The 23,402-nt window shown below is 36.7% G+C and overlaps 3 protein-coding genes across 5 annotated transcripts in view; 2 read left to right on the forward strand and 1 right to left on the reverse strand.

Moving 5' to 3' along the window:
* LOC141428131 (sodium-coupled monocarboxylate transporter 1) overlaps nt 1-9,496 on the forward strand; it is a 44,249-nt gene extending 34,753 nt beyond the window's left edge. Inside the window, exons 9-13 of the mRNA XM_074087898.1 lie at nt 970-1,069; nt 1,518-1,688; nt 2,278-2,432; nt 7,740-7,938; nt 8,435-9,496. Of these exons, the coding sequence (XP_073943999.1) occupies nt 970-1,069; nt 1,518-1,688; nt 2,278-2,432; nt 7,740-7,938; nt 8,435-8,671 (862 nt within the window). The 3' untranslated portion in view covers nt 8,672-9,496. The remainder of the gene's footprint in view (nt 1-969; nt 1,070-1,517; nt 1,689-2,277; nt 2,433-7,739; nt 7,939-8,434) is intronic.
* Grasp65 (Golgi reassembly-stacking protein 2) lies at nt 9,484-11,920 on the reverse strand. Its single transcript, XM_074087899.1, has 5 exons — nt 11,746-11,920; nt 11,375-11,659; nt 10,983-11,294; nt 10,499-10,793; nt 9,484-10,415 (listed from the first exon to the last, which is right to left on the reverse strand). The coding sequence occupies exons 1-5, from the start codon at nt 11,806-11,808 to the stop codon at nt 10,030-10,032; spliced, it is 1,341 nt and encodes a 446-aa protein (XP_073944000.1). The 5' UTR covers nt 11,809-11,920; the 3' UTR covers nt 9,484-10,029.
* Nucleotides 11,921-12,351: 431 nt separating this feature from the next.
* Hyccin (PI4KA lipid kinase complex subunit hyccin) lies at nt 12,352-18,613 on the forward strand. Of its 3 annotated transcripts, none has more exons than XM_074087902.1 (8): nt 12,352-12,520; nt 13,148-13,373; nt 14,001-14,166; nt 14,268-14,362; nt 14,499-14,716; nt 14,854-15,107; nt 15,195-15,311; nt 17,412-18,613. In XM_074087902.1, exons 2-8 carry the CDS (start codon nt 13,179-13,181, stop codon nt 17,867-17,869), a joined length of 1,503 nt encoding a protein of 500 aa, XP_073944003.1. In that variant the 5' UTR covers nt 12,352-12,520; nt 13,148-13,178; the 3' UTR covers nt 17,870-18,613. The 3 variants fall into 3 exon arrangements, with proteins under 3 accessions (XP_073944003.1, XP_073944001.1, XP_073944002.1); XM_074087900.1 differs by having other exon boundaries at nt 13,159-13,373; XM_074087901.1 differs by lacking the exon at nt 12,352-12,520 and adding an exon at nt 12,547-12,563 and having other exon boundaries at nt 13,159-13,373.
* The last annotated feature ends 4,789 nt before the right edge of the window (nt 18,614-23,402 follow it).

Here is a 23,402-nt window from a genome sequence, read left to right on the forward strand (position 1 = left end):
TGTTCGCGTTTGTATGATGGTATAGAATAGATTGTATTTGAGTGGTGTGCCTATATTGATTACTTAATAGGAACATAAATCGTTGGTAAATCGATAATTTGAGTGAAAACGTACATTTGTCTCACATATTTACGTACGTCTTGCACATGTGGTCGAGATTCGAGAAGTAGCAAGTTTCATTTTATATAGATGTCTTCGTAAAGCACATTTTATTCTCACTTTCGATCGGTCCTATCGATTGTTTAATACAAAATCACTTTGTCTATTTCATCCAAAAACCTTAAAAAACGTGACCACACGATAAAAAACCTAACCACAAACTTTAGGATTATAGTTTTGAAGCACTGAAATTCCGTTTCGTATCTGCAAGAGTTCGAAGACCGTCGCGAAACAGATGCTTCCCAGTAACTAACGCAATACGCGCTTGGTTCCAGAATTAAGGACTAACCAGAAAAGTCCAGTAGCATACCGGTTTCAGAACAGTTCCGAACAAGAATTCCAATTTAGGCAGCAGCTCACTAAAGAGTCAGTTCGCATAGCGCATTTTATTAATGGCGCTGACTACTTAGTATCGAGATGGAGACTTTTATTAGAGACTAGGCTCTATGAACAACTTAGCTATTAATTCCCGTGAATTCCCCATTACTTCTGAATTTTGGATGTGAATGAATATACGAGTACTTCTAAGGTAAACGAACATAACTAAATAGGTACATCGTACAGTCAAGTGTAAAAATATCGATACGGCCAGTTACAAAAATATGTCTACACGATTTTATGCACTTAACATTAAGGACGTGTATACAATTTTTTGTAACTGTGGCCGTGTCGATATCTTTGCTCTTGACTGTACATACAATATAGGTACCTGTACATCTGTTTACATACAATGCGGTCATTCACCTTTGTCTGAACTACTTAGACATTGTAGGTTGATTAATGATCAGTTATTCTGAATTATTTTCACAGAACTGTAGCCTCAACCCTTAACTCTTTGGCGGCCATTGCCTGCCAAGACTTGGCATCTGGACTTTTGGGATTTCGGATACCTGAGAACAAAGGGGCAGTGGTTGGTATTCAGTTCCTTATTAATAAGGTCATCATTCGCAACGCTCTGTACGACACTTTATAATTTTGGCTTTCCTATTTTTATACCCCTTTACAAATTGACTGAAAATTGAAATTTTTGTTAAAAAAATAATAATTTTCACTTTAACTTTAATTAACTGTAAGATTTGACCCACGCGATATGCAGTTACAGTTGAATTCAGTTACAATAATGTACTCTGTGCAGTTGAGAACCTATTCATAATCAATTTCACTACGATTTTTTTGACAATCTTATGGGATGTAACATGACATTTCATTAGTAACACTAAGGTTCCCCATAGTAGGTACCTACGCGATTGAATTTCTTTAACTGTACCTTGTACGAGTACTACATTTTAACACGGCACGTGAAATAGAAACTTGTAAAATAAAGTAGGTATCAATGTTGACAGTAACAACTATTCCAGATAGCAAAATGGGTGTGCCTCGGTTGCGGCGCTGTGTCGTTTGCGCTGATATTCGCGGTGGAGCGGTTGGGCCCGGTTCTCCAGCTGGCCCTCTCCTTTAACGGCATGGTGGGAGGCGTTACCCTCGGCCTGTTCACTTTGGGCATGCTGTTCCCGTGGGCTAACGCTAAGGTAAGATTGTGTATTTGTTATACGTATGGCGACTGGCATGGTAGCTAGTCCCAGTTTTAGAAGTCCGTTGAAGTCTTCCGTACTCAATAATTTGGGTCTAAATAAAGGTAAAGGGCAGCGTTTCGATAAATTTAAGTACATTTGAATTCCTCTTGAGTAATTAAGTAAAAAATGCTAACGATTTTGTGTGACATATTATATCTCTTCTAAGTCGTTCTCGTGACAGAGTGGTCGCGGTCGTGGTTGATGACCAAATTACAGTTAACCTTCATGACGACTTCAAAAAATAGTTTGGTGGTGATTGCTTGTAATCCACATCGCAATGCTGGATTTAGGAGTTCACAGTTGGCAATTGAGAGTGCTTCTCCCTATTCTCCCATCAGTAAATTTCAAAAACTTATTGTTTTGGCTCATAAAGTCACCAGCACCAAAATCTGATACAACAAAATGTGCATAAATATTTGACACGACTCTTTTTCTATATGGGGCGGGACTAGGACTATATTTCTATATATACGGTAGACGTGTCAGATATTTTTGCACGCTCCGCTGTGTCAGATATTAATGTAGGTGACTGCCTGTGGTGCAGGGCGCCGTGGCGGGCGGCACGGTGGGGCTGCTGGTGGTGCTGGCGGCGTGCGGCGGCGCGCAGCTGTCGGCGCTGGTGCCGCGCCGGCTGCCCGCCTCCGTGGCCGGCTGCCCCGCCGCTTACAACCTCACCGACGCCTTCGCTGTGCACCCGGCGTAAGACTTCTTTAAGTACTTATTTCTTTTCTTGGCTACCGAATAGCCAAGCTGTTAGAAATCCCGAATATGAAGCTCCGATATGGGGTAGATATTTGTATGAATAATACGAATGTTTGTTCTCGGGTCTTGGATGTTCAATATGCATTTAAATATGTATTTATCTATATAAGTATGTTTATCCGTTGCCTAGTGTTCATAGTACAAGCTTTGCTTAGTTTGGGACTAGGTCAATTGGTGTCAAGTGTCCCATGATATTTATTTTTATTTATTTATTTATCCGTTACCCATAGTACAGTTAAGGGTATACGCCATAGCGTCAAATATATGTAAACACCGACCTTATGGTTAGTGGCATAAACGTATATGTCGGCGGCCGATCGTAAAATCCGCCAGATCTCAAAATTCCTAGGCATATCATGAAATGGCGCCATTTCATGATATGCCTAAAAGTTGGCCAGGCATATCACGATGTACCTTAGAAACAATACCGTAGATCGATTAGAGCAACGCATTCCTCAATATTCCTAGCTCTATACCGGGCTCATCGTGATATGCCGAAAAAAGAAAAATGTAGGTACCTACGACGAGCGAAGCCAGACAACGCACGAGCCGAGCGAGCGAAGCGATATTCATGATATGCCTAGGAATTTCATGATCTGCCTAAACTGGCCAAATCATGAAATGGCGGCGTTACATGACATGCCTAGGAATTTCATGATTTGCCTAAACGTCACTAGGCAAATCGTTAAACATTAGGTTTTGATCGATATGGCGGATGTTCCTTCCTTATGGATTCATGAAATGGCGCCATTTCACGATATGCCTAGGAATTTCGTGATTTGGTGGATTTTACGATCAGCAGCCGACACAATAGATATTTTTGACGCCTTGATAACGCAACGCACATATTATATTTATGCCCTTGACTGTACAAGCGCTTTGCTTTGTTTGGGACTAGGTCAATTGGTGTCAATACTGTCAATTGTCCCATATACTTACTACCTATTTGTTTTTATTTAATATTTTATTCAATGCGTTAGAGCTACATATAAGGCGCCCTTGCTCTTAGAAATCACCAAATGCACGAGTTAACTACTTCCAAATATTATATACCCAAATCACTAGAGGTCTGTCCATAAAATTTGAAGAGTTCCCTCGATTTATCCCAAGATTTACTTGATTCAGACTTGGTGACAATAGGGGTAATGGTTATACGTGACACGTGATGTTCACTGCCGAAAAAAATCGGTTTATAAGTGGCGGAGTTCTGAAGTCAAAGTCAAAGTCAAAATATCTTTCAATTTAGGCTATAACAAGCACTTATGAATGTCAAAAAAAATCTACCACTGGTTCGGAAAAACCTCTGTTGAGAAGAATCCGGCAAGAAACTCAACATAAAACATAAAACAACTGAATCACTTTGAACAATCACTTTGCTCACCCGCGACATGAGTAACTCCTGATTCAATAGATTATTTTTGAAATCAGATAAAAAAAATTCAACCGCACTCGAAAATCTCAAGGTGACGTTTTTTTGCAAGTTTGTGGTTCTCTCACCCTTGCGTCAAACTCAAATCGCCAGATTATTAAAATGCACACTTTTTTACCACGAGTACTTAATTCCAGCTACCGTTTGTAGGGTTCCGTACGCGAAAAGGAAAAAACGGAACCTTCATGGAATCACTTTACTATGAAGGTAGCTCTTATAGCACAATCAACTCCTGTAGGTTTAGCAGATATAGATAAATCCCGTTAGTTAAATACAAGTATTGTTTGACATTAAATTTTTTTGATATTGTACTGACATTTATAGGTTTCGCTTTATAACAAATTTAGTAAATTGACATAATAAATAATCTCATCAAATAATAAAAATTCGGTACAAAATAACAAAATACAATATTTAACTTAAATTTCTCCACATACATAACATAACTAACAAACTACCTACATGAAATAAAAAACGTACATAAAATAAAAATAGAACCTAAAACTAAAAAAAAAATACAAAAAGAGTACCCCTTAGGCAAGGTCCCGAAGATGCTGGCAGCGTTTCCTCTTTGAATAGCTAGGCTAATTCTTTGTCCGAGGAATAGAAGCTGCCATGTGTAATAAATATATACCCATGTAAAATTTGCACACCGCGGCGGAATGCCGGTTGAATATGTACTTACCACCTACCAAATAAGTGAAACATTGTAATTGTCCATCTTTTTACTCGCATATTCAGCAAATAAACTATCATTTCATTTCATTTCAACAAGAAATAAAATCTAAAATTACCCTCATCATGATCATCATCATCAGCCAGATGACGTCCACTGCTGAACAAAGGCCTCCCCCTTAGAATGCCACAATGAACGACAACTCGCCACTGGCATCCACCAGTTGCCCGCAATTTTGACGATATCGTCAGTCCACCTAGTGCGAGGCCTGCCAAGGCTTCGTCTTCCGGTTCGCGGTCGCCACTCGGAGTTCTTTTCTCCCCCAACGGTTATTTGTAAAATTACCCTACACTGCATTCAGTTCTCACACACGAGACAACCTACACGAGAGGGACTTTGCTAACACTGGATATTCATAGATAGGTACCTACCTCCAAATTTGTGCGGAACCCTCGGTACGCGAGTCCGACTCGCACTTAGCCAATAATACAAAACTTATTGGCAGCATACTTAAAACCGTAGTAGATAATGCGCTCTTTACTATAGGTACGCTTTTCATTAAATATCTAGCATTAGATTTAGAACCCCGCCTTAACATATTCTTAACTCTTGCAGCCTAATTGAACGCCTTAACAAGTTTACAAAGTCAAGAATTTTCATTTTGAATTGCATATGCTAGTCAACAGCAATCTTATGTAACCTACTGAAAGACGTAAAGAACACTTACCTACATACAATCTAGGTTACCTGCACAAGAGTAGGATGTGTATGTAAAGTGTATTGCCAAAGACAGTCCGAGTTGCAGGTATCGATGTAAATATAGCACATACCATGCCGATAGGTACAATTGGCTTTAGGTACAGTTTCTAGACCAGGAAAATGGAAACTAAAAAATAGCCGATACCTATATACTTAGGTGAAAACTTTAATAAATGACCTCTGTTCTATGTACTAGTAGTAACATGTCCGTAAGTATAGGTATATATAATAAATCAGTTCCATTTTCGAAAAAATGACTTAAGTCCCATACCAATTCTGTGCACAACTACATACAACAGGTCATTTGCTTAAGTTTTTCACCTATACCTACCTACATGCAGTAAATTGTATGTAAATTGTCGCGCTTTGCGGCTAGCGGGTCAGCTTGTAGGAGGGAAAGTAAACAATGAATTATCTGAAGACTCGATTTATTCAATTAGGCTCTCCTACAGAACACGGCATGAGATTTCAGGGCGTAGGTTCGTACAAGTGGTTGGTTCAGGAATTACAGGCAGGCACTTCCCTTGGCCCGGGTGTTCAGGTGGCGCAGGTGGAGTAGCGGCTGGACGTGCTGGTCGGAAGCCTCTTGAGCAGCCGGTGCGCTGGCCACGTGCTTACTGGAGGTGCACACGTTGAGAGGACCTCGGAGAGTTCTACTCCGTAAGGAGTCGCCTGGAAAATCCATCAGCTTCAGCAAGAGCTCCGTGAGGACAGTCCTTGCCAACCACAGCAGCCCATTCCCAGCTCTGGGCATAGGCAAAGCCTGGTTCTTGTTGCGGCGGCAATTTAGAAGGCAAGGACAGTCGTTACGGATAGTTACAAAAAATTGAAAGGAAGAAAGGAAACAATAGTTTATTGAAATAAAATTCGGTTGAAGACCGTTACAAATTTAAATTATAGTGAATAGCGACAGAGTCCGTTACAAAAATATTTAAATTGAAACTGTTAGACGTGTTTAACGCACATAGCTAGAATTTTGAAAAATATAAATTACACAGAGATAGAAGTTTGAGATTAAATATCAGGGCTCACCTTGAGTTCGGCGATGTGAAGATATTAAATTAAATTAAATAAATAATTTATCAGCTTAGGGCTTTTCAGTGCTTACACGCACACGCACACGCCGCAGTCTTCATGTCTCCGCTTGAATTTTTAACCAACTTAGGTACATGTAAGATTAAATCAAGTGATAATATAAAGAATAATAATGTTTCAAATCGCATAGTCTTCACGTGCCTTCGACTCGTGCGTGAACCAAATCTTGGTATGGGCGTTCTTTATTTCGACACCCTAGGAAATAATGTTAATAGTAGGTATGCTAGGGTAAAGGAACTGGGGTCATGGGCAAGAACCAATATTTAATGGAATTTATTTTCCGTTAACTAATTTTAAGCAACGAACACTACTTTTTTAAACTAATAAATTTAACACTAATGTTCATATAATTGATGGACGATCGTAACTAAGTTCATGAATGGTGAGCTTTATGGCATTTACTTGCTGTCCATTACTAGATATACCTAGTGCCGTGCCATCCACGAAGACGCGTGATTTTGTCAAAATTAGACATTAATGATATTGTAATAAAAACCACGGCACGCGTCATCGTGAATGACTACCTACTCGTATACCTACTACTGCGCTTAACACCATAATTCCATTGTTTCCATAGTTCAGCGGTTCTGAACCTTTTTGGCTCGCGACCCAAAATGTGAATATATTTGTAGCCCACGACCCTTAAATACCCCAATTTACGTTAAAGTAAAATATAAAAAAATAACAACAAATATTTTTTTCCAAATTCGTAGTTTGCGAGGCTTTATTCAGTGAATACCCGCGAGCCATCCCAATACCGCCCGCGACCCAAATTTGGGTCGCGACCTGAGGTTATAAGAAACGCTTCCATTGTTAATTCCTTCCATAATTGGTGCCGCCACCCTGGGTCACATAATAATAATATATATTTTTTTTTTATTGTTTTGGGAAACATACAGCACAATTTATTACAGTTGAAATATCACATCTTAAATTATACATTAGCCAAAACAGCTTCCACTAATAACTTGTACATTTTATGCTCTTGGGATTCAAGGCTAATCTTTGAAAGAAACATTTAAAAAAAAAACAAAATAAAAAGGAATTTTGAAAAACATGCATAAAAACATACACTATTCCTAATATGAATGTAAAAACAAAAAAAAATCATACAGTCGAACAAATAGAACCTCTTCCCCTTCTGAAGTAGTACAAAATGAAAAACACAAACACAAGAGAGGAAATCTGAAACTAGTTAGAAAACTTAAAGCTTAAAAAACTATAGATATTACTTGAAGTGCAATATTACAGCGAAATTATTTACTTTAATAGTAATTTATTCCAGACACAACCAAGACGAAGCAGTGTTCTGGTTGTTCCGGGTGTCATACCTGTGGTACTCGGGTCTCGGCTGCATGGCGACACTGCTAGTGGGGCTAGTCGTGTCCGTCATCACAGGCGCCACCGACCCTTCGCAGGTCCCTATTGACCTCCTGTCCCCACCTGTAGTCACATTCCTTAACGCGTTGCCGAGAAAAGCAAAGGTGAGCTTACGAATTACCGTAGAGTTTGATCTTGCGAAGCCATTTTTTTCATGTTTTGATTATTCAATGTACAGCCGAAAAACTGAATCATGTAACAAGGTGGAAACTTTGTGTACTTTTGTCAATGATAACATACTCGTACTTGAAATTGATTATTAATAGGTTCCCCCTGGTACTGTCAGCTGCAGAGAAAGGGTACCTACCTACCCCTGTAACGGCGGTAAGTATGGATAGGTACCTTATCTCTGCAGCTGACTGTACATGAGTCAGTTCGTACGAAAGTATGTATGTACACAGGGATCTCCTCATATTAGATACTTAGTTAATAACAACATAGAACGCGCTCGTTGCGAGGTTAAAATATCTTCACACCACGTTCTCATACCTCCGTATGGATTTCACGAGCCGAAAAACATTGGAAACAAATGGCGTAACTTTATAGCTCGCCTGCCAAAAAAAAACCGCAAGAACGTCTTAAATTTTGTTTTAATTGTAGTCGGTGCTACGTATCCCGGTACGCTTGGGGTCGGAGCGCAGCCGGCGCAGTTCCAGCGTGCGCCCGCCCAGCATCACCGACAACAAAGACACGCGGCGGCGGCGGCGCCTGTCCGAGATGGCAGGAGGAGTCTTTTACAGCGACGCTGGCACCCTCACCTATGGACACGACAACCTCGCGCTCGGCTCCGACATCGACAAACATACGTACGACGATTATAACCCACACAATACTTAGTGTTACTTCAGCAGTTACTATGTTTTTTTTATTTATTTACTAACTTGACCGTCGCCAGAAGGCTTCGGATTATACATACACAAAATGTACTATGTGAAACTCCTATGTATTAATTAAGCTTTGTTCAGTGTAATATGTTATACGGGAGTTAGTTCTAATCTCTAATTTAAGTAGTGTAAGTATCATTTCATACTTTTAATAAATTATCAGTAGGTATAAGTACATTTTTACGCGACGACCGGATGGCTAAGTGATTAGAGAACCTGACTACGAAGCTTGAGGTCCCGGATTCGAATCCCGGCCGGTGCAGATATTTGTATTAATAATACGAATGTTTGTTCTCGGGTCTTGGATGTTTAATATGTATTTAAGTATATTTATCTATATAAGTATGTTTATCCGTTGCCTAGTGTCCATAGTACAAGCTTTGCTTGGTTTGGGACTAGGTCAATTGGTGTCAAGCGTCCCATGTCCCATGATATTTTTTCTACTTTTATATCTACCCTACCTACCCAGCCACACTAGAAAAAACTATGTATAGTCCACATTTAATTCTACTGAGGTTCCTTACTTTTGCAACAGGTATAAAATCCTTTATAAAATTTAAAATCTAAAAGTAACAATGCATATGGTATAGTGAAGCGCTAGGAGGAGGACCTATTGGGCTTCTACCTCTCTGCTGGCATGTGCTGAGGCACTGACTACAAACTAGTAGAAAAATATTTTTATCTTTTATTTGAGTCATTAAATATGCTACATTGTATTCCTAATGTATCTAGAAATGGGAGGTGATAGAATGCTAAAGAAATAAATATCTTACATTTCTCATTTTATTTTAATGTTAATCACAATACATTGGTTAACACAAAAAACCTCTTAGGAAGGCAGACAAAGATTCCATTTTAAACAGCAGTAAGTATGAATGTTTTCATCATAGCATGGACTTGATGGATACATTTATTTTACTATTGAGAAATGCAAGTGAAAGTTGGAATATTTTACTGCCTTCCACAATATCCAACAACTGCTTTACAATGTTTTTTAAATCCAAAACAATTTAAATAAAGGTAATACCAGAACCTTTTTTGATAGGTCTTCATTTGTAGGTACCAGTTTATAAATATCTCAGAAGGTAAAAGTGCTTTATTAATGTCTACATCGTGTCATACACTTTAGCATGGTAATAAGTGAAAAAATTGATAAATCAACAGTTGCCATGATCCATTTGTAAATAAAAATAATATTTGTCACATTACAATAATAAAGACTAAAGTAACAAAGTATGCGCAAAGAAAGTAAAGATCGGCCTGCAGTACTTTTGAGACATACCTAATGCAAAATAACTTCATGTTTCAATTTCATGATAATAGGTCTGGCTGTTGTAAGGCCTGCTGATGATGGATTTCTTGCATTGTTGAGACAGGCAGTGTAGCGCTAACTGTTATAGAAGGCATTCCAGGTAATGAAACCGGCGTGATCACAGGAAGGCCACTAGACATTGGTGGTTGTTGAACAGTAGCATTTTGAAACTTACTCACATCAAATGTCGGAACTAAGTTTGTTGCTGCTTGAGGAATTGGAGCTGGTGGTGGAACTTGTGCCTGAGTGTAATTAGGCATCATGGGTATGTAGGGCTGTGGCTGGTTCATTGGGATGCCAGGCAAGCTAGGCAAAGGTGCTGGAGGTTGCATGTTGGACACTGATGGTATACTCCCCAAGTTAGTTAGAGTTGTGTCTGCCAAATCTGAAAATTAAATGAAATTAAAAGTAAAAAGAAATTTCATTTCAAATTTTAAACATGGTTATGATATAAATATAGCAACTTACTGCTGGAGTAGGCAGCCATATTGGACACCACAGACTGTGCTTGTGTGGAGAAAGGTTGTGGTAAATCAGGCTGCTGTGTTAAATGCTGTTGAGCCATTGGTGGTAGATTGTTTGGAGGAAAACTGCCAGGGTTCACCATTGGGACTCCAGACAAGAATGGAGGTGGTGATGTGCTTTGAGGATTCTCCATTGTAGTTTGAGAGGCACTGATCAGGGGAGTCTTATCTTCATTTAGAGACAGATTTTGTACATTAGGCACCAAGTTTTGTTGTACTTCAGGAGCTTGGGTTGGTACCTGAAAGAGATAATTTATATTTAACAGACATCAAAAAAAGGAGGGGTTTTTTATTTTTTAGTTTGACAGATTTTTCTTGTTTCCCAATTACTCCAAGATGACTAGACCAATTTGGAATATTAATTTATTATTTGAAAGGATATTCAAACTAATAAAGATTTCAAGAAAGGCATCAAGTTAATTGCTCACCTTAGCAGCAGAAGTATATTGTGTTTGAGTTGGTGCAGTATTACTTCGGATTGGAATCCTGTGCAGGTAGCCATAACCTATTCCACAGCCCAAGCTGCCTTCGCCACCCCAGCTCTGGTTAGGGGTAATTATTACCTCACGACAAGTGTCATCATTTATGTTGTACACATATAATTTAAGAGCCCTACCCTCATGGGCCTCTATTAGAGTAAACAGGTCCTCGCTCTCATGCATTATTGAGTCTGCTCCGATTATGTAATCAGAGAATGGCCTTAGCCCTGCTAGCTCTGCTGGTGATGTTGGATGAACTTCCTGAAAATGTATTCACCATTTAAAAAAGTCTCTATACCGTTCTGCTAAATACTCAGCAAATATCAGAATGGAATACTTACCAATACATGCCACACATTTTCATTAGCTCCTTCAAAGGAGCAGAATCGAATACTGACGCCAAGCAGACCCTGGCCACCCCAGTCCGAACTAGGCTGTATCATTATCTCCCGCACGGACTGACTTTTGCTGCTGTAGACCATCATCTTAATCATACTCCCGACATTCTTCTTTAATAATTCCTTCAATGTGTCATTGTCTTGATCTAGCCTAACGTTTTCTATAGCAACTATGAAATCAAAAAATGCCTCTAGACCGGCTATTTGCCCAGGTGAGCCGTCTTGAACCTGCAAAATCAAAACATTGACGTGTTACAATTTGGCGATTTAATACACAACTAATGTGAAATACCATGTTTAACAACGACACCAACCCGCAAGACATGATAACCTTCTGAGCCTCCGCCTGGAACTTCAGTGCTTTGGGAAGAACCCATCGCATTAATTACTTCAAGATATTAAGAAACTTATTACAACTTATTCATAGAAAAATTAATACCCATGAATGACAAACAGCTACGAATTATCTGACTTTGACAAATCAATGACAGTTGAGTATATTACGTGGCAGTTGGCACAACCGTAAAATGGAATGCTTTATGGATATAGGCAACACTTGCACTTTGATGATTGCCATGCCACCGAGTATTTATTTTCTGTCAGTAATGTTGATAATGTGCGCCGAAGCTTAAGCCATAGTATCCCATTCCCATTTAGTCCGTGCTTTAAGCTAAAAACAAGGTTATTACATTTCTATAACTATTTGCTTCAACTACTTTCCACTTTTTTGCTCACAGCAAAGACATTAACCATAATAATAATAATAAAACCACATAAATAATTAAGATGTCTTTGGCTTACAGTAACCAAGCTCATCGTTCACTCTCATGGTTTTGTTTTGGCATTAAGGCTGTAAGGAAAACATTTCCTTTGCCTATCCATAGGGCTGAATAAAACATATAAACTGTCAAAATTGACAGTTAAAATATGTGACAATTCTGCTTTCTGCTTGCCATTGCTACGAAATAATTGGCTAAATATAAAAAAATGTTTATAATTTAAAATATTTTGTGTCTACAGGCAGATTTCTTGAACAAGCCCAATAGAAAGTAAACCCAGGATATTTCAAATACTTTTCGCCTGCCAGTGGTAAGAAATATTCTATTTATTGCCCTAGTTGCTTATTTAACAGGTAAAAAAACTTGATACTATGTACCTACTGTTTTTGCAATCGATAATATTATAATACATTTAAAAAGGTTCAACTGGAGAAAATATTATCAAATGAAACAATCTGGTACCCGCGGCTTCGTTTGTGACGAATTTCTTTAATGCACGCCCTCGGGATCAACTCATTTTTCGAGATAAAAGAAATCCTTATTTAATCTGGTATTCTAAGAAATGTATCTTAAAGTTCATGGCAATCGGTTCAGTAGTTAAGGCGTGAAAGCAGAACAAACTCACTTTCGCATTTAAGTATAACACTAGTAAGAATTCTATGAAACATTTAAATTACATTGACTGTCATATTTCAGGTATAGCAGTTAATTAATTATTTAAAGCTAGCTTTTGCTCGTGACTCCGTACGCGTCCGCGTAATAAACGAATACGTTTATTGCTATCCTGTGGGAACTATGCAACTTTCCGGGATAAAAACTATCCAACTCAAACTATCTGTATACAGAATTTTATCTAAATCGGTTAAGCGGTTTAGACGTGATTGAGCAACAAACATCCAAACATCTTCACAAACTTTCACATTTAAAATATTAATAGGATTTTTGCAGGTGCTTTAAATTTAACAGCAATGAGTGAATGGAAACAATTAATAACTGAGTGGTTAAGTGAATATGCAACATTACAAGAAAATGAAATGAAAAGCTATGCTGCAGAGCATGAGCACAATCATGAGATAGCTACTGCTATATTTAATTTATTTTACCGTGAAGAAGATGAACCAACAGGTTCTAAGGAAAAAGATGATGAAGTTCAATATGAACAGGTGATTAAGCATGTGACATCATACTATGCAGTCATTTAATTCAACCTTGAAGTAAAGCAAACCTTGACTCCAAATCCTTGAAAGTTAGAAATTGTCTATTATACACATTTGACAAAATACCAGATAGTTTCATATTCATTTATAAAGTAAGCTATAAATGCATATTTTATATAATGACCCGGATAACTCACGTCTTATATAAAATATGAGTGAGCTCTCACGTGAGTTAGTCATTCATAGTTTCATGTTCAAAAAAGCTATAAATGCATTGGAATGTTTTGGTCTTTCAGTTATTCATAATTTAATTTGAAAGTTTTTAGTCATAATAAGTAGTGTACAATAAAAAGAGTTGTTATGATAGGTATAACATAATCAGCCTTCTTAGAAAAAAAATATTTGAGGTAATTTTCTTTATTCAACTGGATGGCAAACAAGCAAGTGGGTCTCCTGATGGTTTGAGATCACCACCACCCATCAACATCTCCAACACCCCTCGGCGTTGCCAACCATTGTTGATATAATGTGCTTGAACATATTTTTTTATGATATGTACTGATTTATGTTTTACTCTACTCAAGTGTTTCTTTTCTACCACTTTATAAAAATAAAATTTGTATTTTTTTTCAGATGCTAGAAGATGTCTGCATACAACTATTCAGTTTCTACAGGTCTAAAGAAGTAGAGTTACAAAGATTTACACTTCAATTTGTTCCTACTTTGATCTATACATATCTGAGTTCAGTTGCCCAGGGCAGCAAAAAATCTTTAAGATGCATTGAGACTCTTCTAATTGGTAACATTCAAAGTATTTTTTTTTTGTTTAATCTATTTGACACTTCCATTATAATAAAATAAAATACTTATGTATACTAACTACATTTGATTCATTTACAGGTTTATACAACTTTGAAGTTGTTGATGAAACCGGAAAACCAAGAGTGGTGTCATTTAGATTGCCGTCTTTAGCTCAGTCTTCAATTTATCATGAGGTACTTAACCTTTAGAAAAGCTGAGCAAATTCTCATGTTTAACTATTGTTTTGAGGTGGAAATCCTATGGGAAGAGCTATATACATGATAATATATATGATGTTCGGAAATTAATAATTAATTTTTGTCCTTCTAGCCACTTTCTCTGGGCCCCCAGTTTTTGACAGAAAGTGCTCTAAGAAGATGGGAGGACTGTAACACCAAACTTGTAACTTGGGGGCCATTATCACAGGTTGAAGTCATTAATGCACAGAATCGTCCCAAAGTAATGGCAGCCCTCTACTTTGTATACAACCGACACATGAGTTTATTGCCTAAGCTGGCATTGAGACATTTTTGTATTGCAACATCCAGGTAGATGACAATCTATATAATCATAATTATAGATATTAACATAATTTATATCTATATTGACATAATTATGATAGATATATTATGTATCGTTAACTTACATGATAAAATTAAGAAAAAAAGGATTTATTTTCTTACAGAATCGTAACTCAAGGGTTCCACAAAAAAATAGGTACTTCATCTCCTTCAAACAAAAATACACCAAGAATTCCAGTATCATCTAATCTTCTGCTAGAGATGGTAGAAGGAGCATATTTTGCAATGTTCAATGAGTTTTATACTCTGGCCTTGCAAGCTGTAAAGGACATAGACCAGAGAGCTCAATATGAACTGTTCCCTGATGTCATGCTAGTAACAAGCGCAGTCATGAATTCATTGAAGAATAACCCCACAGGTAAATGAGTTCACAGTTTTGATAATTACAACTGTTTATGTAAGTAATATGAGGAAAATCAGGTTGTCATGTTTTCATATTTTTCAGGTCAACCCTCTGATGGGCCCATGGGAATCAGTGTTGCATTATCACCAGCTACAACAACAGTTACTATGTCTAAATCTATGATTACAAATGCATCCTTCCGAACAAAGAAGTTACCAGGTAAGAAATTACAGTATAAGTTATGTTAAGTATATTATTAAAACTTGAGTACATTCATAAATATTATAGGAAATATTTGATGCTGTAGTTTAATGTGTTGATTTCATTATTTTCATGATTTACATGCAGATACGAGTCACACTTTTTGCATGCTGGCAAACAAACATTCATGGCATATTCGCCATAAAGACGTATTTTGTAACATGTACATGTTTCCTTATAAGGATACTACTATTCACCATTTGCATGCCAACATTTCCAAGGGGCTGTTTAAGATTTTTGATGGAGAATTTTTACAATTATCAGAGAATAAAGCTCATAAAAAAAACACTTCAATAAGTTCTTGCAGCTCGCAAGACGAAAACGTGAATGACACAGAACAGAGTCCTAGCAACTCCTTATAGTGTCATTAAATTTGCTAGTTATATGGGTAACATTTTATTAGTATTCCTTACTAAACACAGCTGCCATGATGCACAATACATTCGATAATTAGCATTTAGTTTTTGAGTAGTTGTATCCAAATATATATTATATATAAATCACAAAGACAACCACATTAGATATCGATTGACTTATCACAACCACAAAGAAATCAAACATATTAATTACTTTTTTCTTATATTCACTTAATTAAACATTTTTTTGTCTATTCAAACCCCTCATATATTGAGACTTTAGCGAAATCAATTATTCTAAACATATATCGGTGATACTCATTATTAAACATGAGTGTCAATATATTACTTCGTTAATTTGTAGTCAAAAAAACTCTGAATCGTCATTTCGTATTCGCATCAAGCCAATATGTTTTTAAAGTACAAATCCTATTATGTATTTCGCTTGCAGATCAAAAGAATTGAATTAAGAAAAATATTTTGTTTCTGCACTTGTGTTGTGAACATTTTGTATGTAATTTCTTTATTTTTGGCGCAGGTATGCTTTCAAGTTTATATTACCTACAGTAGGTAGAAGTATTTAACTCACTATAAAATTAACATGGAAAACGTTTATTTTTTGTAATTTAATTTTAGAGCTGTTTGAAGTCTCACCTAACTTCCTATTCTTTAAAGAGGTTCCGGTACAGAGGCTGGACGTCAAGAGCAATTTTCTTTTTCCGGATCAATCTGGTTGACGCACTCTTTTGAATATCGATCGCATCAAGCTAACCCGTGCCACGTGAGATGAGGCATCCGAAAAAAAAAAAACAAAATTTGTATTTTTTTGGCCGTTTTAGGAGCTTAAAATCTATCTAAAAATTTTCACTAGTCGCGTTTTGCCACTCTCAATCCGCTAGGATAGGTACCTATTTATATTGCAAAATTAACATTATTACAATTTCACAAAGTTTCCCTACTTACCTTGAACACAATATTGAAATAAAAATGAGCTCGTGTTAATGCTTAACATAAACTGAAAAAAAAAAACAACATACGAGTACCTACTTGACATCAATCCGCTTGGACGTCTAGAGGAACCTCTTTAGTTGGTAGGTACTCATTTATGTCAAATTACACAATTATGATCCTAATAAATATATTTTTAAACATAATAATATAGTTAAGCTAGACTGCTCGACAAAACTCGAAATTGCCATCAGCTAGTAATGGTTTGTTACTCTCCAATTTTACAAACTCCAATTCAGCTCCCTAGTCAAGACGCAAACAAGCGAAATAAGTGCACGATGTGAGTGAAATTCCGTATCAGTCTAGCACCCAAGTATTATGACTGGAAATGGGATACAATTTTCCTCACGGCTGCACCAATTTCACTTGCTAAGTCTTCGAACACCTAGAAAGTAGAATTTTAGTGGGTATACCTACCTGTTTGTACTATTCATATTCATATTTTTCACTACAACCTTTGTCGTTCGCAATTTAAAGTCTTAATAATAGTTAATGAGATCTTGCAGCAATTACGAAGCATATGGCGGATCTACTTACTTGTTTTTCTTTCATAGTTACAATCGATCTGACTAAAACCAATAAGTGTGTATTTAACCCCGCAATTCACATAAATGTGCTGTGTCCTAGTACATGTTTTGTATTATGTTTAAACGCATATGCTGTGGTACACGTATTGTTTTTTTTACATTTTCAGATGACATTCCTATACAAGCTGGGCAAGTTGTGCCTACAGAATCGACAGACATGCTGACGTCCATCACGGAGGAAGGAGAGACGGATGCTCCTATCCAACGAGGCAGCGGCATACGAAGCTCCAAACCGAAGCTAGGTAGTTTTCCTGTACTTGGTAAAAAAGGTAAAGACGGTAAAGATAAAAGCTCTACGAGCACCGAAAAGAAAGTAACCCTCAAAGAATCGTCGAAGGGCATTTGGAACTCTTTAAGTGGAGGCGGAGATACTGTTGAAGCACAGCAGAAGACAGGTGCCGCAGACTCGGTCGATGCTAACGGCAGCATAAAAGATGATAAAATTTCCATGACATCTGCCCATAATAGTACGGAGAATTCCGATACGCGATCACAGGTTACCACAGACTCATTAGATATTGAAGCAACGCCACGGTTTGCCGCCATGCAAGTCAGTTCCGTATAACTTTAATATTACCTACTGTTTTTTTCATTCTAGAGTTATATCACTGTTTAGTAATTATTAGGTACTTAAGTATATTGATCCAAATCGAGAATGCAATGATAACATCGGTGGTAGGACTAACGGTGCCATCGAGTATCGATATAAAATTAATATTACAGCGTGTTGATCAGAAAATCTGTTGTACTTGTATAGGTGTCAGATAATGTGTTTGTGATATTTATTAATTAGTTATAACTTTCAAAGTGGTTATAATTTATTTAGGTCTAAATTAATGGTGTGTGTGCATATTAATATAATAGTCAAGGTTGAAAAGCGGTAAAGTACGTTATAAAAATGAAATATATATTTGTATATAATGTTAAAATATTATAGTCATCTATAGTCACTCCTAAAAATATGTTTGACTTAAGAGCGCGCAAACATTTTGTCCCAACTCGTCACTGGCGCGATCGCCTTCCCGCGGCCTGTGTTTCGCCCGCACACTACAACGCTTTGCTGTGTGCGTACGATGCGTGCGTTGCCGAAACATTAAACACATCTTGATCGTTGTACATTTTCCGTCTTAGTAAAATTAAGAAAAAAAATTGTTGCGATTTAAATATTTTTATTCTTTAACATAATAATTTATTTTATTACTTACAAGCTTTTTACTTATCTTGCCCTGTTAGTATGTTAGTTATTAGTAGGTATGGATAAAATTTTGGAAGCTAAACTTGACTAAATATGCGTTTTCAGATTAAGTTAAATTTTACATACGTGTGTAAATCAAATGACAATGCAGTATATTATTATGATTTATGAAGCCTGATCTGATGATGGAGCTGGAAGGTGGCCGTAGGAACTCTGTAATAAATCTATATAACCACATCGACTTTGGACTCGTTTGATTCGTCTTGACAAGTACTTTGGCCCTAGATGGCAACAACGTATAAAAATTACAGTCAGTAAAAAAAGCTGGCAATAAAAATTTAATTTTCAGTGCGCGCAAAATATTTAGTTTCAATGTTTCTCACGCATATGATGGTATACCTACTGGTATACCTACTGTGTGAGGGCACGTAATACTTAGTAAATAAATGAATATTTCATCATCATTGCTCATAATTATTTCATCTAATACCTTTAAACGAGCAATTCCGAAATCCCCGATATATACATATATATATATATATATATATATATATATATATATATATATATTTTCGGCGATAATGTGTGTATATAAAATATTGTATGTATGTATGTCACGGGTACGGTATTGAATCCTGAGCGTAACGAAGGACTCCAGATTTAACTCCCGAGCGCAGCGATGGTGTCGTGCGTTAACTCCCGAGCGAAGCGAGGGTTTTAAGATGGGAGTCCTTAGATCAGATGGAGTCGACTTCTCTGGGAGTAGATTATTAACAATGCGTAAGGCGTCTAATTTAATGGACTACGGAGTCCAATGAAATTTTAGTAACATTGAATTAAATTTAACACAAAAACGTATTTATTATTGATCCTGAATGTACAGTAATGCGAATTAGTATTGATAAATAACCTTTTAATGGTAGTATAGTACCTGATAAAAAAATGCTATCTTAAAACCAAAAACAGTAATTTCACAGTAACCTTAATTCCGATTTGGAGTGAATTTAACAAAAAAAAATTTATGGAACTAGATTTCTATCTTGGATTTACAGTAATGGTAATTAATAATGATGAATAACCTTTTCTAAGCAGCTCATACTGTGTTAACAGTACTGTGTTTTTTCATCCCAAATGATTTTAGTTTATTGCCCATATCTAAGAATATAAGATTTTTACTGTACAACAAGATTTTATTTACTTTTATATCATACTCACTATCATACTAACAAACATACTAACAGGGCAAGTTAAATAAAAGCTTTAATAACTTTATTTAACTTACATTTTATTTTTTTAATACAATACTTTTTTGCTGATTGTACCTTTGTCCCTGGTTGCCACCTAGGACTCGTCAAGACAAATCTAATGAGTCCAAACTCGATGGGGTTATGTCGTTTTATTACAGAGTTCTTGTGGTTACCTTCCAGCTCCATCATCAGATCAGCTTCATGTCATAATAATAATATTACATTGTCATTTTATTCACACATGCACGCAAAGTTTCATCTCAATCAAAAATCGGGAAGTGGGTCAAATTTAGTTAATACTTACACACTACATACTAACATACATACTAATATGGCAAGTTAAATAAATGCTTGTGAAATGTAAAATGCATCTACCCGTATTAGTTTGAGTGAAAGTTGCGAAAATTTAAAACATTTAATTTTAACATGTAAAATTACTTATCAAGTATCAAGCAATTGCGGACACGCTATAACTATCGGGTGTTTGCAGTAAAGGTTGTTAACCTTGCGGAGAGCGCAGAGCGATACGTCCGTTGCTTGGGAGTGCCCGGCGCTTTCTGAGTCGTAACTATTAACGCGCGAGGTTATATAATCGATTTAGGACCCAAGTTTAGAAAATTGTCAAAACTAAATGAGCTATTATTAAGCGCCTAAAAAATATTACAGACTAAACATTTCCTGTAGATTTATAATAAAATTGTTTTATTGGCAAATACATCACAACAAATGAGATAAAAAATGATGAAGTAGACCGATTTAGACCTTTTGAAGAATGGTATTTGAATAATAATAACTAATATTTTGATACATATGATGACCCTATGTCTTAAAAGACTATATTTCCTATTATAAAATACTAAAGTTACACTGTTTGTGGTGGGTTATAATGGAAATATTTCACATGAAAGACAGCTCTGACGCGTATTTTTGTAAAACCTCACTAACAAAATGATTTGCCAAAAAAAAGTCGCTGACGGAAATAAATGGAAATCACCGCTATACATCAGAGTAAGAGTTTATCTATATGTTACATTAGTTTTTCTTTAAAAACGTAAGCATTTAGACATTAATAAGGCATTTGAAAAACCTCAAAATCGCTAAATGGGCAATTTTTCGTTTGCACGCTCTTAAAATCATATTCTTACTTTATAATTCTCTCTACATTACCTAAATTCAAAAATATGTAATGTTGTTATATAATCTATTTATGTCGAGTTTATGTTTTCAACTCCTAATAATACAATACCTAAAAATTGCATGTTAATAATTGTTAACTGTTACATGTCACTAATTAAAGAAAGCTTTGAAGCTTGAATACAATTTTCCTATTATTATTTATCATATTATCTTAATACACTGTTATCATCAACTGGGCCTCTTACGGGTCCCTTACAAATCGGCATTACGCCATTCAAATTCCGCCTCTACTGGGCGTTCACAATGGGCATCCTTACAGCCCTATAAAACCGACATCGCGGCGACCTGTCACCGTGGGCTATACATTATCAGCTCCTCCGGGACCACAATGAGTAGATTTAACGTAGCTCTACCCTTTACTACTACCTTCCTGTGTAGAAACGGACTCCCCTCATATCATTCAACTGATGATTTTATGTCATTATGTTACATTACCTATGTGTCGGCCGTTTCAGTACCTACCTACAGGCGTATATATATAATGTATTCCCACCGCGACATACCTAACCGCAGCTGCCGACCGCCCATACATTTCAATCACAGCTAGCGCACAGGTTGCGTTCAGATTTGCCGACTGCAATTGAAAACGTTTGCGTAGACGGCAGTATGCCCGGTTCACATTATTCCAGTTAAATCGTGCCAGTAGCGATACATTGCGGGGTCACAATCCAAACGAGTTACACAAGATCGATCGAGCACCGCAGTGTCATGCTACTGGAACGGTTTTACTGGAATAATGTGAACCGGGCATTACAGTCGGAATGCCGTCTACCGCCCTATATCTGGTAAAAGTAAAAAAAAAAAAACATTTTTACGGTCAGCTTGACAAGCGTATTCAGATTAGAACGATTTCTCAAGAAAGTGTTAGGTACTGGCTACAAAGACAAGTCACTGCACTATTACTAGTATATACCCACGGCTTCGCACACGTAAACCATCAGAACCAGCAGTTGTTTTGAAATTCCGGGATTTTACTTAGTTCCGCTTAGCCGTTTCAGCGTGAGGAAGTAACAAACATACTCACTCACAAACTTTCACATTTATAATATTAGTAGGATATGATTTAGGACATCCCTATTCAGATACATTATTTCAATCCCATAATTGCCTGATCCCTATCGGTCTCAGTAGAAATACCGGCCAAGAGCGTGCCCGAAATAGGGTTCCGTAGCCATCACGAAAAAATTAAGTAATATTTTTCTAAGGACTTCGTATTTTATACGGAATATTCCAAGTTTAGGCTGCTATTTAATTCTTAAACTACTAATAATTCTCAAGAAAACTTAACCGTTTTAGTTTTCCTTGTAAGTTTGATACACTTACTACCAATCAGATTTTTTTTTTAATTTTTCCACCCACCGGTTTAGATTTTAGAGGGGGGGACGCTCGATTTTAATGAAAATTTGCAACTTTAAAGTTGACTATTTTGCAAACAAATCGCTGAATCGAAAAATCGATATAGCAACCCCCTAATGGTTTTTAAAGACCTATCCAACGATACCCCACAGTACAAGGTTGGGTGAGAAAAAATTCACCCCCACTTTACGTCTATGGGAGGTAGGTACCCTAAAAAAAATTTTTTTTTAATTTTTATTGTACCATTTTGTCGGCATAGTTTACATATATATTCGTGCAAAGTAACAGCTTTCTAGCAATGATAGTCCCTGAGAAAAGCCGCGGACGGACAGACAGACATACAGACCTGGCGAAACAATAAGGGTTCCGTTTTTTCCATTTTGGCTACGGAACCCTAAAAACACTAAGGTAAAGGATGCTTGAAACATCATTTCTCTTTTCTTCCGTGCACTGACATCTCTTATCATAATTATACGTCACTATACACATACTCGTATGACAATGTTTGCAGTTTACTCAGTCAGCCGGGTAACGGCGATTGTGAAATTAGTGATTCATAGTCAAGTTATTAACAGCGTAAACACCAGATGCGATAAAAGGTCGCCACAATTTTAAAGATTATTTAGTAAAAACTGTGCATAAGAAGCATTCAAAATGAAATTAATTACATGTTTTTTCCTTTTGGTGTGCATTTTTTCTTGTCTAGCGAAAGATCTCGTTGTCGGCACGAGTTACAGCAACCGTCTCGTGTGGCGTATAAAAGCCAACCACCTGCCTTTTCCGTTTAGGAAGAGAGTCAAAGAATACTTCTATTCTAGCCCAGATCAGCAGCTTATTAGGGTAAGTGAATGTAACATTTATTTATGCATTGTCTTGTGTTATGTAATGTTTACATATTTAAAGTGTTACAATTTAGTTTCAAGTCAACCCATGACACCCTGACAGGGCATACAATAATTTTAGTAGAAGAACCTTACAATTACCTACATGAACATAATTAATCTGTCAATTTAGGATTCGAATTCGAAGATTATTATGTTGTTATAACAACATTATAATTTATAATAGTCTCGTAGGTAAATAAAAAAAACCGGCCAAGAGCG

Source organism: Choristoneura fumiferana, chromosome 5 (genome assembly GCF_025370935.1).
Source record: "Choristoneura fumiferana chromosome 5, NRCan_CFum_1, whole genome shotgun sequence".
Classification (NCBI taxonomy): Eukaryota; Metazoa; Arthropoda; class Insecta; order Lepidoptera; family Tortricidae; genus Choristoneura; species Choristoneura fumiferana.

Excerpts from the sequence above, each read along its gene's own strand:
- Grasp65 (XM_074087899.1), bottom strand. The coding sequence starts at position 11,808 with ATGGGTTCTTCCCAAAGCACTGAAGTTCCAGGCGGAGGCTCAGAAGGT. Across the intron at positions 11,660-11,745 it reads AAGGTTATCATGTCTTGCGG|GTTCAAGACGGCTCACCTGG; the intron begins GTTGGTGTCGTT and ends TTGATTTTGCAG. Across the intron at positions 10,416-10,498 it reads TATGGCTGCCTACTCCAGCA|ATTTGGCAGACACAACTCTA; the intron begins GTAAGTTGCTAT and ends TTTAATTTTCAG.
- Hyccin (XM_074087902.1), top strand. The coding sequence starts at position 13,179 with ATGAGTGAATGGAAACAATTAATAACTGAGTGGTTAAGTGAATATGCA. Across the intron at positions 13,374-14,000 it reads ATGAAGTTCAATATGAACAG|ATGCTAGAAGATGTCTGCAT; the intron begins GTGATTAAGCAT and ends ATTTTTTTTCAG. Across the intron at positions 14,167-14,267 it reads CATTGAGACTCTTCTAATTG|GTTTATACAACTTTGAAGTT; the intron begins GTAACATTCAAA and ends ATTCATTTACAG.